Raw genomic sequence first — 15,830 nt, 5'->3', positions numbered from 1 at the left:
ACCCCACACATGAATGGTCTCAGGATGCTTCACTGTTGGCAAGAGACAGGACCGATGGTAGCACTCACCTCGTCTTCTCCGAACAAGCCTTCCTCCAGATGCCCCAAACAATCGGAAAGGGGATTCATCAGAGAAATGACTTTACCCCAGTCCTCAGCAGTCCAGTCCCTGTACCTTCTGCAGAATATCAGTCTGTCCCTGATGTTTTTACTGGAGAGAAGTGGCTTCTTTGCTGCCCTCCTTGACACCAGGCCTTCCTCCAAAAGTCTTCGCCTCACTGTGCGTGCAGATGCACTCACACCTGCCTTTGCTGCCAGTAATACTGTATATACAGTGGGGCAAAAAAGTATTTAGTCAGCCACTGATTTTGCAAGTTCTCCTACTTAGAAAGATGAGAGAGGTCTGTAATTTTCATCAGAGGTACACTTCAACTATGAGAGACAAAATGAGAAAAAAAATCCAGGAAATCACATTGTAGGATTTTTAAAGAATTGATTTGTAAATGATGGTGGAAAATAAGTATTTGGTCAATAACAAAAGTTCAACTCAATACTTTGTAACATAACCTTTGTTGGCAATAACAGAGGTCAAACGTTTCCTGTAAGTCTTCACCAGGTTTGCACACACTGTAGCTGGTATTTTAGCCCATTCTTCCATGCAGATCTCCTCTAGAGCAGTGATGTTTTGGGGCTGTTGCTGGGCAACACGGACTTTCAACTCCCTCCACAAATTTTCTATGGGGTTGAGGTCTGGAGACTGGCTAGGCCACTCCAGGACCTTGAAATGCTTTTTACAGAGCCACTCCTTCGTTGCCCGAGCAGTGTGTTTGGGATCATTGTCATGCTGGAAGACCCAGCCACGTTCCATCTTCAATGCTCTCACTGATGGAAGGAGGTTTTGGCTAAAAATCTCACGATACATGGCCCCGTTCATTCTTCCCTTAACACAGATCAGTCGTCCTGTCCCCTTTGCAGAAAAACAGCCCCACAGCATGAGGTTTCCACCCCCATGCTTCACAGTAGGTATGGTGCTCTTGGGATGCAACTCAGCATTCTTCTTCCTCCAAACACAACAAGTTGAGTTTTTACCAAAAAGTTCTAATTTGGTTTCATCTGACCACATGATATTCTCCCAATCCTCTTCTGGATCATCCATATGCTCACTGGCAAACTTCAGATGGGCCTGGACATGTACTGGCTCAAGCAGAGGGACACGCCTGGCGCTGCAGGATTTGAGTCCCTCTCGGCGTAGTGGGTTACTGATGGTAGCCTTTGTTACTAAGCTCTCTGCAAGTCATTCATCAGGTCCCTCCGTGTAGTTCTGGGATTTTTGCTCACCGTTCTCATGATCATTTTGAACCCACGGGATGAGATCTTGTGTGGGGCCCCAGATCGAGGGAGATTATCAATGGTCTTGTATGTCTTCCATTTTCTTACAGTTGCTCCCACAGATGATTTATTCACACCAACCTGCTTGCCTATTGTAGATTCACTCTTCCCAGCCTGGTGCAGGTCCACAATTTTCTTCCTGGTGTCCTTGGACAGCTCTTTGGTCTTGGCCATGGTTGAGTTTGGAGTCTGAGTGTTTGAGGCTGTGGACAGGTGTCTTTTATACAGATAACCAGTTCAAACAGGTTCCATTAATACAGGTAACGAGTGGAGGACAGAAGAGCCTCTTAAAGAAGAAGTTACATAGTCCCTCCAGGATTTCGCGGGATTTTTTTGAGATTGTTGCAGCCCATTAGCCTGAATTTGCGACAGCTTTTTGAAAAAAATGCGGTCAAAGTTGCGATTTTTTTTTCTCGCTTTTTTCTCCCAATAACATCTCAGGGGCAAGTAAATACACTAAATTACAGATGTTTTTAGAAAACATTCTTGATGTGACCACTGTGACTGTATTTTGATTCTCTTGATTCACAGAAAAATGCCATGAAAGGGCTGTATTGCACATTTACGACGGTCCCTGAATGTACCTCGCAGTGACAGAGGCACTTGACAGGCAGTTCACGCACTCTGAAGTGAATCTGCATCTTTGTTGACCAGGAGTTGATCAAAACTTACTAAAGGTGTCTGATGTATCACCAAACTGGATTAAATCAAGCTGTAGACGCGGAGCTTTTTACGGTAACCACGGCAACAACGTCAAACCTCAAACAGTAAACAGACGTCTCCCGGGTGTGTCTTTGTCACTAACGCACACCGGGGGTAAAAATCATCAATGAAGATGAGACAGATGCATGGAGGTGAGGAGAGCTGGTTCATAAAGCACACCTGCTGCAGGTAGAGACCAAGCTAACACTGAGCCCCTCAATCTATAAATAACAACGTTGTCATCGACACCTGTCCTGCCTGCTGTCCCCTCTCTTCACCCGTTCTCTGTGCGTGTTTTGTTGTTGAAAAGTGCTGATCATGGGAGGACTTACGTTTATGTTCCTAGGAAGTGAAATTGATGACAAAACCGATGACGTACAGGGGCTGAGGTTAAGGTAATTGGTCAAAGTTGCGGTGATTGTATAAAATTGCAAGGCCGCGAAAAAATCGCGCCGATTGGTTGAATTTGCGTTAATAGTTGCGATCGCGAAATCGCAACTTCCTGGAGGGCAGGTTACAGGTCTGTGAGAGCCAGAAATCTTGCTTGTTTGTGGGTGACCAAATACTTATTTTCCACCATAATTTACAAATAAATTCTTTAAAAATCCTACAATGTGATTTTTTTTCTCATTTTGTCCCTCATAGTTGAAGTGTACCTCTGATGAAAATTACAGACCTCTCTCATCTTTCTAAGTAGGAGAACTTGTAAAATCAGTGGCTGACTAAATACTTTTTTGCCCCACTGTATATATATATATATATATATATATATATATATATATATACATATATATATACATATATATATACATATATATATATGTACCTCTTTAATTTTAATTGCTTATAACTTTTTAATAATTTATATTTTATAGGCTCTTGTTTGCTTTATACTCTTTTGCACTGTCTACTTTGCTGCTGTGACACTGAAATTTCCCCGTTGTGGGACGAATAAAGGACTATCTTATCTTATCTTAATACCATATTAATGTTAATAACCTTTCTAACAAGTATAGGTCATTTTATGTGTACAACAACTAATGGTGATACCATGTTACAAATCATATTTAAACAAAAAGTTGATGTGCAATTTGTGAATTAACAAAAGTTTTTTTTCCAACAAATCATTGTTTGCCCACCATGTTGATGATGAATACAACATCAGGTCGGTGAGTCTGGCACCAAATTCTTGCCTAAGTTGTTGTTCTGACTTCAGCAGGCATTCAAGCGCATTCCCCAACTCTTGTTTTTCTGATGTTTCCAACACCACATGAATGTAGCATTTACCACTAAAAGAAACTGGCTTAAGAAGGAAAAATCTCGACGCGGTCGCGGGGCAAAGCCAGGAGGCTAGCCTGGGGTTGATTTTGACGGAGCTCCGGGAATTAAGACGAGATTTCAGTCAACAACTTAACGGCTTGAGAGAGGATATCAAGAAAATTGACAAACGAATGGAGGAAGCAGAAGAACGAGTTGAGTCTGTCGAGACCCGTGTTCAGTCCTCGGAGGAGGTCTTGTCGGAGCTAGTGAAACTTCAGATGCAAACAGAGGCCAAGTTGGTGGATTTGGAGGGACGCTCGCGACGAGATAATGTGAGGATCCACGGGGTTAAAGAAGGAGCTGAAGAAGGAGCAACGTCTGTGACAACGTTCGTGGAAGATTTGCTGGTGACGGGTTTGGAGCTCCCACCATCCATGGTGTTAAATGTTGAGAGAGCGCACCGGGCGCTCGCTTCCAAGCCTCCGGCCGGAGCCCCACGTGATCATTCGTGGTGAAGTTCTCAAGTTTTAGGATGAAGGAGGAGATTATTAAACGAGCATGGCAGAAAAAGGGCTTTGATTTTCAAGGGAAGCGGATCTACCTAGATCACGACTATGCACCGGAGCTGCTGAGGAAACGGAGAGCGTACACAGAAGCTAAAGCGGCCCTGAAAGAAAGAAACATTCGATTTCAGACACCTTTTCCCGCCAGACTGAGAGTGTATTACGAGGATGGTACGGTGATCTACAACTCAGTTGAGGAGGCAACGACGGACATGTTAGAAAGGGGGATACAGGTAACGGTGATGAAAAAACCAACGTCGCTTTTGGAACAGATCAACCAGCTGACATGGAGAGCGGTCAGGAGACGGGGAGACCGGGAAACGAAGGGACACAGGCAGGGCTTCAAGGAGCGGCTCCAGGTTTTCCGCCGTCAGGATGATGGATAAGTAAATTGCTCTGGAATGAATAAGCTACGTGACAGAGCTAACCATTTAAGAAAAATAGGATGTCTAAGTAATTACGTTATTGTTCTTTTTTTTTTTTTCTAATTCATATGTGTATACATATATATATATATATATTTTTTTCTTCATAAGATGAGTCTGGATGGTTCGATGTGATAATGTTATGGGCATATTAAGGACAGATACTGTATCGGGACACTAGTCACAGGACATGGTAGACCCAAATATCAGCCTAAAGGCTGAAGAGGGCTCTCTTCCAGCTGCAAGAGATTTTCCCTCTATACTCAAGTTCCAACTGAGTCATAAGGCCATGAGAAAGGCCTTAACCTTGGAAGTCAATGTTGATGAACGGTTATTTTGTTCTGTTATTGAGTTATTGTTCATTGTTGGTGTTGCGGCTACTTTTCTGTGTAGCATCAGGGGTATAAAATGTGATTTATGTATCGGCTTGAAGGGGATAAAAATGTACTTAAAATCTTACAATGCAAAGTATCCAGTCACTTAAAGTAACTACCTATAATGTAAACGGTCTTGGGAATCCAATTAAGAGGAGTAAAGTAATGGCAAAATTGAAGAGGGAAGGAATAAATGTGGCTCTCCTCCAAGAGACTCACCTAACAGCATCTGAACATGAAAAACTTAGGAGATGGAGATTTAACCAATACTCATCCTCCTGCAGTCAGAGTTCCAAAAGAGGGGTGGCGACGTTAATTGCTAGTAAACTAAATTTCGAGTGTTTATATGAAAAGAGGGACATAGAGGGGAGATTTGTGTTGGTCCGAGGAAGGTTGCAGGGTGTTTTGGTCACTTTTTTGAATATTTACGCGCCACCAGGATCTGAGTGGAAATTCTATAAACACATTTTTGATTTATTGATCTCAGAGGCACAGGGCATCCTCATTTGTGGAGGTGACTTCAATGTTAAACTTCATCCAACTCTAGATACGTCGAAACCCTATCACTCAAAAGAAAAGAAAACAGCCAAAAATATAAAGTTAATGATGGAGGAGCTTGGACTGTCCGACATATGGAGAGATCTCAATCCCACAAAGAGGGATTATACTTTCTTTTCCCACCCTCACGCTGTATACTCTAGGATTGATTATTTAGTCATTTTTCAAAGAGATTTAGATAGGGTGAAAAATTGCAGCATTGGGATCATGGACTTGTCAGACCATGCACCAATTTCTATGGAGTTAAGATTGTGCTCTGAAAAGAAAAACACTTTTTGGAGGCTAAATACTGGGATTTTAAACCAAATAAGGGAGCAAATCAAGATAGACATTAAAGAGTATCTAGAAGAAAATGATAATGGGGAAGTATCTCCACCAATTGTTTGGGATGCATCCAAAGCTGTTCTTAGGGGAAAAATTATAGGCTACTGTTCTAATCTAAAAAAACAGAGGAAAGAAAAATTGGAAAGGTTACAAACGGAATTGAAGAAATTAGAGAACATACATAAACAGACATTAAATGAAGGTACAAAAAAAGAAATAGACAGGAAAAAGAATGAATTAAATGAGATCTATTCAAATGACATCAAAAAGAAGCTGGTCTTTCCAAAACAAAGACACTATGAGGTAGGAGGGAAATCCGCTAAACTACTTGCCTACAAACTTAAAAAACAACAGGCCGAGAATACTATATTTAAAATAAAGGATCCTATAACAAATTCCACACATTGTAAAGCTAAAGATATCCAACAATCATTTGAAGGATTTTTCAAGAATCTATATACACAACCTGAAACAGATGAATTTAAGATGGAAACCTTTTTTGACCTTATAACACTACCTCAAGTGAAGGATGAACAAAATAAATTTCTTATTAGTGATATTACAGATGAAGAAATTAGACAAGCAATATTACATTTAAAACCCAATAAGGCACCAGGACTTGACGGTTTCCCATCAGAGTGGTACAAGGAAATGAAAGACCATTTGATTCCAATAATGAAGAATACATACAATTATGTGATAAAAACTGGCATAACTCCCCCCTCATGGAAAGAAGCAGTGATCTCACTGATACCAAAAGAGGGTAAGGATAAATTGGAGTGTGAAAGCTATAGACCGATAAGTGTCTTGAATCAAGATTATAAGATCTTTACCCATATTTTGGCAAAAAGAATTGAAAATATCCTTCCAGGCATAATAAGTCTAGATCAAATGGGTTTCATTAAGCAAAGGCAGACACAAGACAATATACGGCGAACACTGCACATTATTGATCATATAGTTAAAAATAAAACTCAGGCAGTATTACTGAGTCTCGATGCAGAAAAGGCCTTTGATCGAGTTAATTGGAAGTTTTTATATAGAGTATTACATAAATTTGGTTTTCACCAGACTGTGATTAAAACTATTCAAGCATTGTATAGCAATCCAAGGGCAAGAATAAAAATCAACGGAGCCATATCGAACTCATTTGGTATGGAAAGAGGAACGAGACAGGGCTGTCCAATTAGTCCACTTCTTTTTGCAATTTTTATTGAAGCATTGAGACAGGGGATTGTTCAAGACCATGAGATTAGTGGTATAAAAATGTTTAACCAAGAACATAAAATTTCATTATTTGCGGATGACGTTTTAATTTATCTGACAAACCCAGAGAGTTCGATTTTGAAACTATTGTCATTCCTGGATGTTTTTGGCTCTGTCTCAGGCTATAAATTAAATATTAAAAAGACCCAAGTGCTAAGTTTTCAGTACGAACCAAGCCAGACTGTAAAATCAAATATTGAACTAAAGTGGGACCAAGAATACATAAAATACCTAGGAATAAACATACCAAAAGATCTAATAAATCTTAATGCTCTAAACTTTAACCAGTTGAGTCAAAAATTAAAGGAGGACTTAACAAGATGGAATTTAATACCAATACTAAGTTTTGAGTCAAGAATTGAGTCTGTTAAGATGAATATCTTGCCGAGAATATTGTACCTATTTCAGACTCTGCCAATTGAAATAACTGATAAACAATTTAACGAATGGGATAAATTACTATCACGTTATATTTGGCATGGGAGAAAACCTAGGATAAAATTTCAAACTCTCCAGCTGACAAAGAAGAGAGGTGGACTTGCTCTTCCCTGTCTTAAGGATTATTATAAAGCAGCCCAGCTGAGAATCCTCTATTTTTGGTGTAACTCTGACTACCAAGGCAGATGGAAAGAAATTGAAGAGAATGTGTCCGGGGCAGTCCCTATACAGGCACGGTTAGGAGACAAAAGACTAATTAAGGATTTATTGGAAAAAGGTAACAGCTGGATCAATTTATCTCTGAAGGTATGGTTAAATGTGATTACTAAAAATAACTTGTTGGAGGAGATAAAGGTTCTCAGATGGTGCTCTTATGATATTGACTTTACCCCAAACAAACTGGATATAAGTTATAAGGGATGGGCTCATCAGGGTCTGTCATCGTACTGCACCTTTTTTGATCAGAGTACACTGAATGAGTTTCAGACACTTAAGAGATTACATGGGTTAAAAAATAGTGATTTTTATAGATTTCTGCAGATACGTCATCACATAAATAATTTCATAACAGTGAGTAGAGTTGCTTTTGAAAATAACCTATTGAAAGTCTTTATAAGTGCATATAAGAATGACTCGGGGCTTAAAATAATATCAAGACTTTACAAGGGACTCCAGGATACTAATACAGTAAACAGTACATACATTAAGCAAAAATGGGAGGGGGAGAGTAACAAGTGCATTCCAGAAGAGATGTGGACTAAATTTTGCGAGTTTCAATGGAGGATCTCCAGCTCACCTTCCTGGAGAACATTTGGTTGGAAGAGTCTTTGTAGATATTTTATTACTCCTGCTCAATCATCTCATTATTCAGGCACATCCAGCTGCTGGAGGCAATGTGGATCTCAAGGGGCTTATCATTATCATGTGTTTTGGGACTGCCCAAAGGTATCCTCTTTCTGGCATAAGGTTCATGCTGAGTTAGAAATCATATTTCAGACAAAAATCATTTTCAACTGGCACGAACTGTTTTTTGGACTATTAACTTCAATGACCACAAACATTAGAACGAAGAAACTGTTTGGAATACTGAGTGTAGCAGCTAGAAAAGCAATCACAAAGAAATGGCTTAAACCAGATACCCCTTCTATTAAGGAGTGGTATGATATCATATATGAGATCTATGTGATGGAAAGAATAACCTTTTCTTTGAGGCTCCAGGATAGGAAATTTGAGGAAATTTGGAAAAGGTGGAAAATATATATTTCCCCGAAATGCCGGACTTTTGTTTAACAAAAAAAAAAGATGAACCAAAAATCTATTTTGTTTCTTCTTGTACTGTTGTATGACTACACCCCATGCTCCGTTCTATTAAATGTTGTATTTTGATGTGTAATGATATTGTATAAAGGAAGGAAAAAAGAAAAAATGGATCAGGCTGTGAATGTAAAATATGGGATGTAACTCATGAAGTCTATGTCATATAATGATCCTAAATAAAGAAAAAATGAAAAAAAAAAAAAGAAGGAAAAATCTCACATCAGTAACATTGTATGAAATGCTTACAGAAAGAAACGTGCCAGATATGCCCCTAAAAGGCTCCCTTAAGGGAGTTATGCTTGACCAACTAATATAATAATTATGCTTCTATGTCCAATAACTTACCTGTGTAGACTTTTCCAGGTAGATAAAGAAGCCACTGGAGACCAAGACAAGCTCTTAAATGGGCTCAATCCAGCACATGAGCCAGTGTAACTACCCATATAGCAGATATGTCTGGGCCAGATCTGGTGTCAAGCTGGCACTGCTGGCTGACTGCTGGCATAGCAAGTGGTATGTCAACCAGATGTGGGCCAGGTCTGGCAATGATGGCATGCCACATCTGGCCTGATTGTGGCTTGGTTAATGTGGCCGAGATCTGTCCATGCCGCATCTGGGCCGATTAAGGTTGAGCTTGTGATTAAGCTGGCCCACGTGTGGGCTGTCTCTGGTAAACTATATCTGGGCCACTTAAGGGCCGTCATTCTTTGCAGTATGTTGGCCGAGTCTAAGTGTATTGTGGGCCAGAACCGGGCCAGGCCAATTTTGCTATGTGGGTAGAAACTCACTGCCTCAGGAGGGAGTCTTATATGTGGTATATTCAATATGGTGATGTGCAACCATTTTGATGTTGATAAATAAAAGAAAGCCTTAAATATAACTTGGTTGTGATTTATGTTGAACAGGAGACAAGACATCAGGTTATGCATTTTGTACAGTTAAGAATTACTTCTTAGACATGAAGATGACAGCTGATAAACAATTAACTGATTAAATAACTATTTCCCATGTGAAATCATTTCTTTAAATGAAGAAACATTGTGTTTGTGGCAGACAAAATTTTAGGGTTTATTAACTAAGTTTAGCTAAGACAAAAACAAAAAACAAAAGTAATGTCAATAGAGGTTGTGTCTCAAAGTCCAGTATTAGACCAGTATTACCATGGGACTTTAACATGTTGCACAGGTTATGGATATTACAGGAAAAATTTAAAATTGTCCAATTAACTTAGATTTACCTCAATAAGATAAAGATCAACTTTAAACTTATTTTAAAAAGTATACTGCAGTTTCAATAAAGCTGTATTTTTTCCTCAACAGATTGTTTCACTTTACTTTTCCCCATCTTCCCCATCTTAGCTCTCCTTTCCTCCTCCTTTTTCCTCGTTCTCCCTGGTTTTATAGTGTACTTCAGGGAGGTTTCTCAGATTCTCAGCAGCCTAAAAAGAAAGGAACAAGGCAGTGCAAAGCTTTTAAACACTTTTAAGACAAAAACGGGCACAGAGTATACAGCAATATAGGGTTTGAATCCTATTGACTATGTGGAAAAAGGGGCGGCTTCTAATAAAATGTTGTTCATGGCCTGGGGTAGAGGAAGACTCATCAATTAAGTAAGTATAAAAATAACAACCCAAAAATTCAGGAGACATCGAGATGATAAAGATAATATAGGCAAGTGATGAAATGTCCCCATCAGTTGTAAAAATATAACGCAAGGATCTGTTGAAACAATTCAAACCCTCATTGGACCTCTTCACATAAAACAGAAGTAACTCTGTGTATCATTGAACAGACAACGCCTAAAATAACTGGAAAAAAAAGATAACTACTCCAATATGGCAAAGATCTGGTGCTCCTGGCTGTTTATATCCCTCCTTACAAAAAACAGATACTCTATCACTTTGTTAGAAAACTATCCTATTTTTGGCCTAAAAAGTAGAAGCCACCATATTCTAATCTGTAGTGAATGTAAGTCAAGTTTATTGTAACAGACGGTAACAATCGTATCCAAGATGAAACCACCATTAATTGACGGTTGTCGCAAATTCGTCTCAAACCACTTCCAGTCTTGATGCAGCTGAGGTGGCGTCATAGACTGTATAAAATATGGACGTAGTATCCGTGACGTCACCCATCTGTTCCTGAGAGCTGTTTTGAAGCCAATCAACGCCATATTGGAAATGCAACATCAACAGCCATATTGGAAATGCGGAACTCAACCAGGCAGTGTGACGTAGTGTAAGCCTCTTAGCCAACAGCTATGTGTTCCCGACCAGGAGTCACGTCAGTCATGTCCTTATTTGGGCAAAAACTCGGAATCTTAATATCTTCTGAACCATCACGTTAGAAAAAAATTCAGCCCCCGTACAGTGTGTGCCGACAGATAGATTAGCTTCGTAGGGCCAAGCCTTTTTTTGAACCAGGCTGTAAACATGTTTATTAATGCTACAAAGATCGTCTTTGTCCCATTCATGTCTATGTGGTTTCCGGTGTTTCTGCAGCCAGCCTCAAGTGGATTCTCGATGTATTGCAGTTTATAACACTTCCGCATGGGCTTCATTGTTTGCGACCGGAGGTTGCTGCTTGGGTGGCGTATGTATCCCACTAATGCCTGTTGATGCATACCCAACACATACTGAGGGACATATTTGAGGCTTTGCCACCATCAAGTGGTCAGAGGGAAAACTACACCCGGTGGACAAGGGCGAAAGTGTTAGCTCAGCAGTGCACATGATTTTGGCGGCTCAAATTGGGAAATTTTCCAAATATGAGGTAAGTTTTAATGAAATGAAAATACATGTAAGCTTATTGGTTGCTTTTACTGCTGATATATCAGAAAACTGAATAAATGTGACGAAAATTGTGGACGTTATTTACAGATTTAGCTTTGATGCGTTTTTGCGACATTAGGCAGTTATGTCTGCAAATGAATAATAATGCATTTAGGTGCAACATCGTATAAATTGGAATTACTGTGCATATATTTAAAATGTTTTGATAGATTTAGCACGCAATTAATATCTATAATTATTGTAAGATTCAAAGTGTTTTTTGTCATGTGCATAGTATGGAAACATGTTTCCCTGTACAATGAAATGATCTGTTAGTCCACAATGACTGCAAAGTACAAGTAGCAGTATAAAAGGTATAAACTAGATAAATAATAAGTAAAGGAACAATGCAGAAATAGAAATATAGACTATGTACAATTGTATGTGCAGAGTAAGTGTGCAGCATTGAAATATGTGCAAAACAGAATAAAAATTTCATGCTGGAATATAAATGCAATTTCTGCCCTTTTTGTTTTAGCAGAACTAAATGATGCATCAGCTTTCTATGGGAAGCGAGCTGGTGGACTTCAAACCAGGGTTCCACCAGTCCAAAGTGATGACAGCTGAGTGACAATAGCGATGAAGACTACAACAGCAGCATCACTAAAACAACCTACATACCTGAGACTGGAGGATTTGGTTCATTACAATTATGCCCAATTATGCCGAATGTCGCTAATTTGCATGATACCTAAATCAATATCCATTGTATGTGCTATATTCAAATGAACAATCTCCACTTAATTTAGCATCTGCCTGAATGCAAAAACACAAATAATACTTTCTTTTAAATCAAAAAGAAATTCAGGCAGTAAAGGGTTAAGACAATCCATTTTTCTCTAGTTCATGATACCATGTTTCCAAATTTCCATTACAAATTATGTTTCATAAGATCAAAATATAACATAAAACGGATACACATAAACCAAAATCACAATACTCCAAAATGCAGGCACAGCCAGAAACTAGTATACTTTAATTAACAGCTGATTCCAATTACCCAGAGCATTTGCTAATACATAGTGAGAAAAGGCTCCATGTTGAAATTACAAACAAAAATGCTGTGTTACCATGTGCCATTCAATAATCAAAAAACAATCACCTTCTGGCTCCATCAGTAATATTCAAGATGGGTTTTTACGATTTAAATGTTAAATTAGTCACCTGTTCGGGAGTGAGGTCCCTTTGCTCCTGGGCAAGCATCTCATAACCCACCATAAACTTCTTTACTGTTGCTGAGCGCAACAGAGGAGGGTAATAGTGAGCATGCAGCTGCCAGTGAGTATTGTCCTCTGATAGATAGGTTCCAGTGGGGGCTCCTGAAGAAAAAACAGAAGTTTGCAGTAAGACTTCGGACACAGAACCAGCCTCACTCATCCAGGTAGTTAGAGGCTTCATTTATATTGGCTGGTTGGTACAGATTAAACAGATGTCTCAGGGATTTTTTTTATTGATTGCCAACAGTGTCAGTGGCTACTGACCATGATGTTTCAATACTGAGCCACTTATTTCAACCTGTATGGGTCTGATACCCTGGTCTTCTTTGAAAATACCTCTAAAATATTTGAATATGTTACCATTCTTATTCATGGTTTGTATTCATTACTCCAAAAATAAATTAATCGGAATCGTGAAGCGATAAGAACCGGAAGCAATAAGCAGAACCAGAATTGGAACCGGAATCGTTAAAGCTGAAACGGTTCCCAACCCTGGGCAGTAGCTCATGGAATTTTTTCAAAATTTTAGTGACAGTGGCACCAGGGAAGCTGTGAGTGGCTGAATTGGAAATGTACTCCTCTGGTTATTGAATCACAGTTCTGATGGTGATGGTCCCTGTGATTTTAGTCTGACATGACATGTATATAAAAAAAAACAGGAGGTGGTATCTGACACCAGACAGCTGCTAGCTGCACACCTAAACTCTCAAAGGTGCTCTAAAATCAGAGAGCAGAAGTCAAATGTGAAAAGTGGGAAGAATTCCTAAGTGCTTGGTTGTTCAACAAGTAAGGAGGTGTTTAAACAGAGGCTAATGTATCTTGTGCTACTCCATGGGGACCACCTGCAGTTTTCTCCAGGTCTCCTTTAATGGGTGGAACATCAGACCCACTGTAGTTGGGAACAAGGCATGCTGAGACACTGTCTTTTCTGTCTTTTCTTTCTAAACGTGGTCTTCAAAGGCTCTGATCTCTGCATTGGCCCTACGTCGTTGTTTGATGCACAGGGGCTGAAATATATGTACAGTGGATAGGAAAAGTCTACACACCCCTGTTAAAATGCCAAGTTTTATGATGTAAAAAAATGAGACCAAGATAAATCATTTCAGAACTTTTTCCACCTTTAATGTGACCTATAACATGAACAATTCAATTGAAAAAAAAAAGGAAATATTTCAGGGGGAAGAATAAAAAATAAAATAAATTAATGTGGTTGCATAAGTCTACACACCCTCTTATAACTGGGAATGTAGCTGTGTTCAGAATTAACCAATCACATCAAACTCATGACAAATAGGAGTCATATACATCTCTCATAATTTAAAGTGACTTTGATTAATCCCAATAAATACATATACCATGAATGATACACCATGGACCACAGTGAAGACCATCATCATTAAGTGGAGAAAATATGGTACAACAGTGACATTCAGAGAACTGGACATCCCTCCAAAACTGATAAAAAGACCAGAAGAAAACTGGTCATGGAGGCTTCCAAGAGGTCTACAGCAACATTAAAGGTGCTGCAGGGATTTCTGACTAGTACTGGCTGTGTACTACATGTCACAACATCTCTCCTATGCTTCATATGTTTCGGCTATGGTTAGGGTGACAAGACGGAAGCCATTTCTTATGAAGAAAAACATCCAAGCCCGGCAACATGTTTCAAAAACATACATGAAGTTTCCAAAAAGCATGTGGCACATGTTTTATGGTCTGATGAAACCAAGGTTGAACTTTTTGCCCATAATTCTAAAAGGTATGTTTGTCATAAAAACAACACTGCACATCACATAAAGAACACCAGACCCACAGAGAAGCATGGTGGGGGCAGCATCATGCTTTGGGCCTGTTTTTCTTCAGCTGGAACCAGGGCCTTAGTCAAGGTGGAGGGAAGTATGAACAGTTACAAACACCAGTCAGTTTAACACAAAACCTCCAGACCTCCGTTAGAAAGATGAAGATGAAGAGGAATTTCATCTTTCAATACGACAACGAACCAAAGCATACATCCAAATCAACAAAAGCATGGCTTCACGAGAAGAAAATTCAAGTTTTGGAATAGCCCAGCCAGAGTCCAGACCTGAATCCAGTTGAATATCTGTGGGGTGGTCTGAAGAGGACTGTGCACAGGAGATGACCTCACTATCTGATGGATTTGGAGCTTTTTTTATAAATGGGCAAATATCACCACGTCAAGATGTGCCATGCTAATAGACTCCTACAAAAGAGTGTTGTAATAAAATCAAAAGGGGCTACAAAAAAGTATTAGTTAAAGGGTGTGTACACTTATGCAACCACATTATTTTATTTTTTAATTCTTCCCCCTAAAAAAAAAAAAAAAAAAAAAATCAATTGAATTGTTCATGTTATAGGTCACATTAAAGGTGGAAAAAGTTCTGACATGATTTATCTTGGTCTCATTTTTTTACATCACAAAACCTGGCATTTTAACAGGGGTGAATAGACTTTTGCTTTCCACTGTATATATGACAATTTAAAAATCCTACCTTTATCTCTTCAATTCTCGCAGTTGTTTTTTTCTTACCATGCCAGCCCATGGAGTAGGGGAAAGCCATATCAAACAGGTTATCATATTTGGTCAGCAGTTTCTTCATTATGTCAGCCAGACCTGGGACAGAGGGACAGGAAATATTTTGTAAAAATGTAGTGTAAAATACATGAAAAGGGAGAGCAAAAACAAGACCATGTAAGCAGAACAAAAAGTTGTCCCTTAAAATGAGAGAGGAAAATATAACTTCAAAAGTTTAAATAAAGAAGATAAACGTATTTAGGATGCTTGGGGGGGGGGGGGGGGTAAAAACCACAATGCCCAAAATATGAGGAAAAAAGTCACAAACACACATGCGCACACGCACACACTAGAATAACACCCTGTTTACACCTAACATCAGGCCTGTCCCCTCTGACCCAATGAGGTGCTTTGCTCAGGACTAGTAGTCCGGATCAGAGTCTAAAAAGCTCTCACCACAGGGGCTCTGACAAGCAAAGAATTAATGACATTCAGTAAGTCCTACAGAAAATTGATTTGTATTATATGTATTATAGCTTTTCTCCTGATATCGTGTCACCGGTACAACTGGATAATGCTAGCATGACAGTTGTGAGTACTAACAATAGCCATGTTTGTTTGTGATTTTAACTTTC

The 15,830-nt window shown here is 39.2% G+C and overlaps 1 protein-coding gene across 1 annotated transcript in view; it reads right to left on the bottom strand.

Moving 5' to 3' along the window:
- Positions 1-9,490: 9,490 nt before the first annotated feature.
- galt (galactose-1-phosphate uridylyltransferase) overlaps positions 9,491-15,830 on the bottom strand; it is a 29,191-nt gene continuing 22,851 nt past the window's right edge. The window contains exons 9-11 of the mRNA XM_034710392.1: positions 15,211-15,294; positions 12,610-12,764; positions 9,491-10,053 (exon numbers count right to left, since the gene is read on the bottom strand). Of these exons, the coding sequence (XP_034566283.1) occupies positions 9,970-10,053; positions 12,610-12,764; positions 15,211-15,294 (323 nt within the window). The 3' untranslated portion in view covers positions 9,491-9,969. The remainder of the gene's footprint in view (positions 10,054-12,609; positions 12,765-15,210; positions 15,295-15,830) is intronic.

Source organism: Notolabrus celidotus, chromosome 19, assembly GCF_009762535.1.
Source record: "Notolabrus celidotus isolate fNotCel1 chromosome 19, fNotCel1.pri, whole genome shotgun sequence".
Taxonomy (NCBI): domain Eukaryota; kingdom Metazoa; phylum Chordata; class Actinopteri; order Labriformes; family Labridae; genus Notolabrus; species Notolabrus celidotus.
This window is presented reverse-complemented; position numbering and strand designations above follow the sequence as displayed.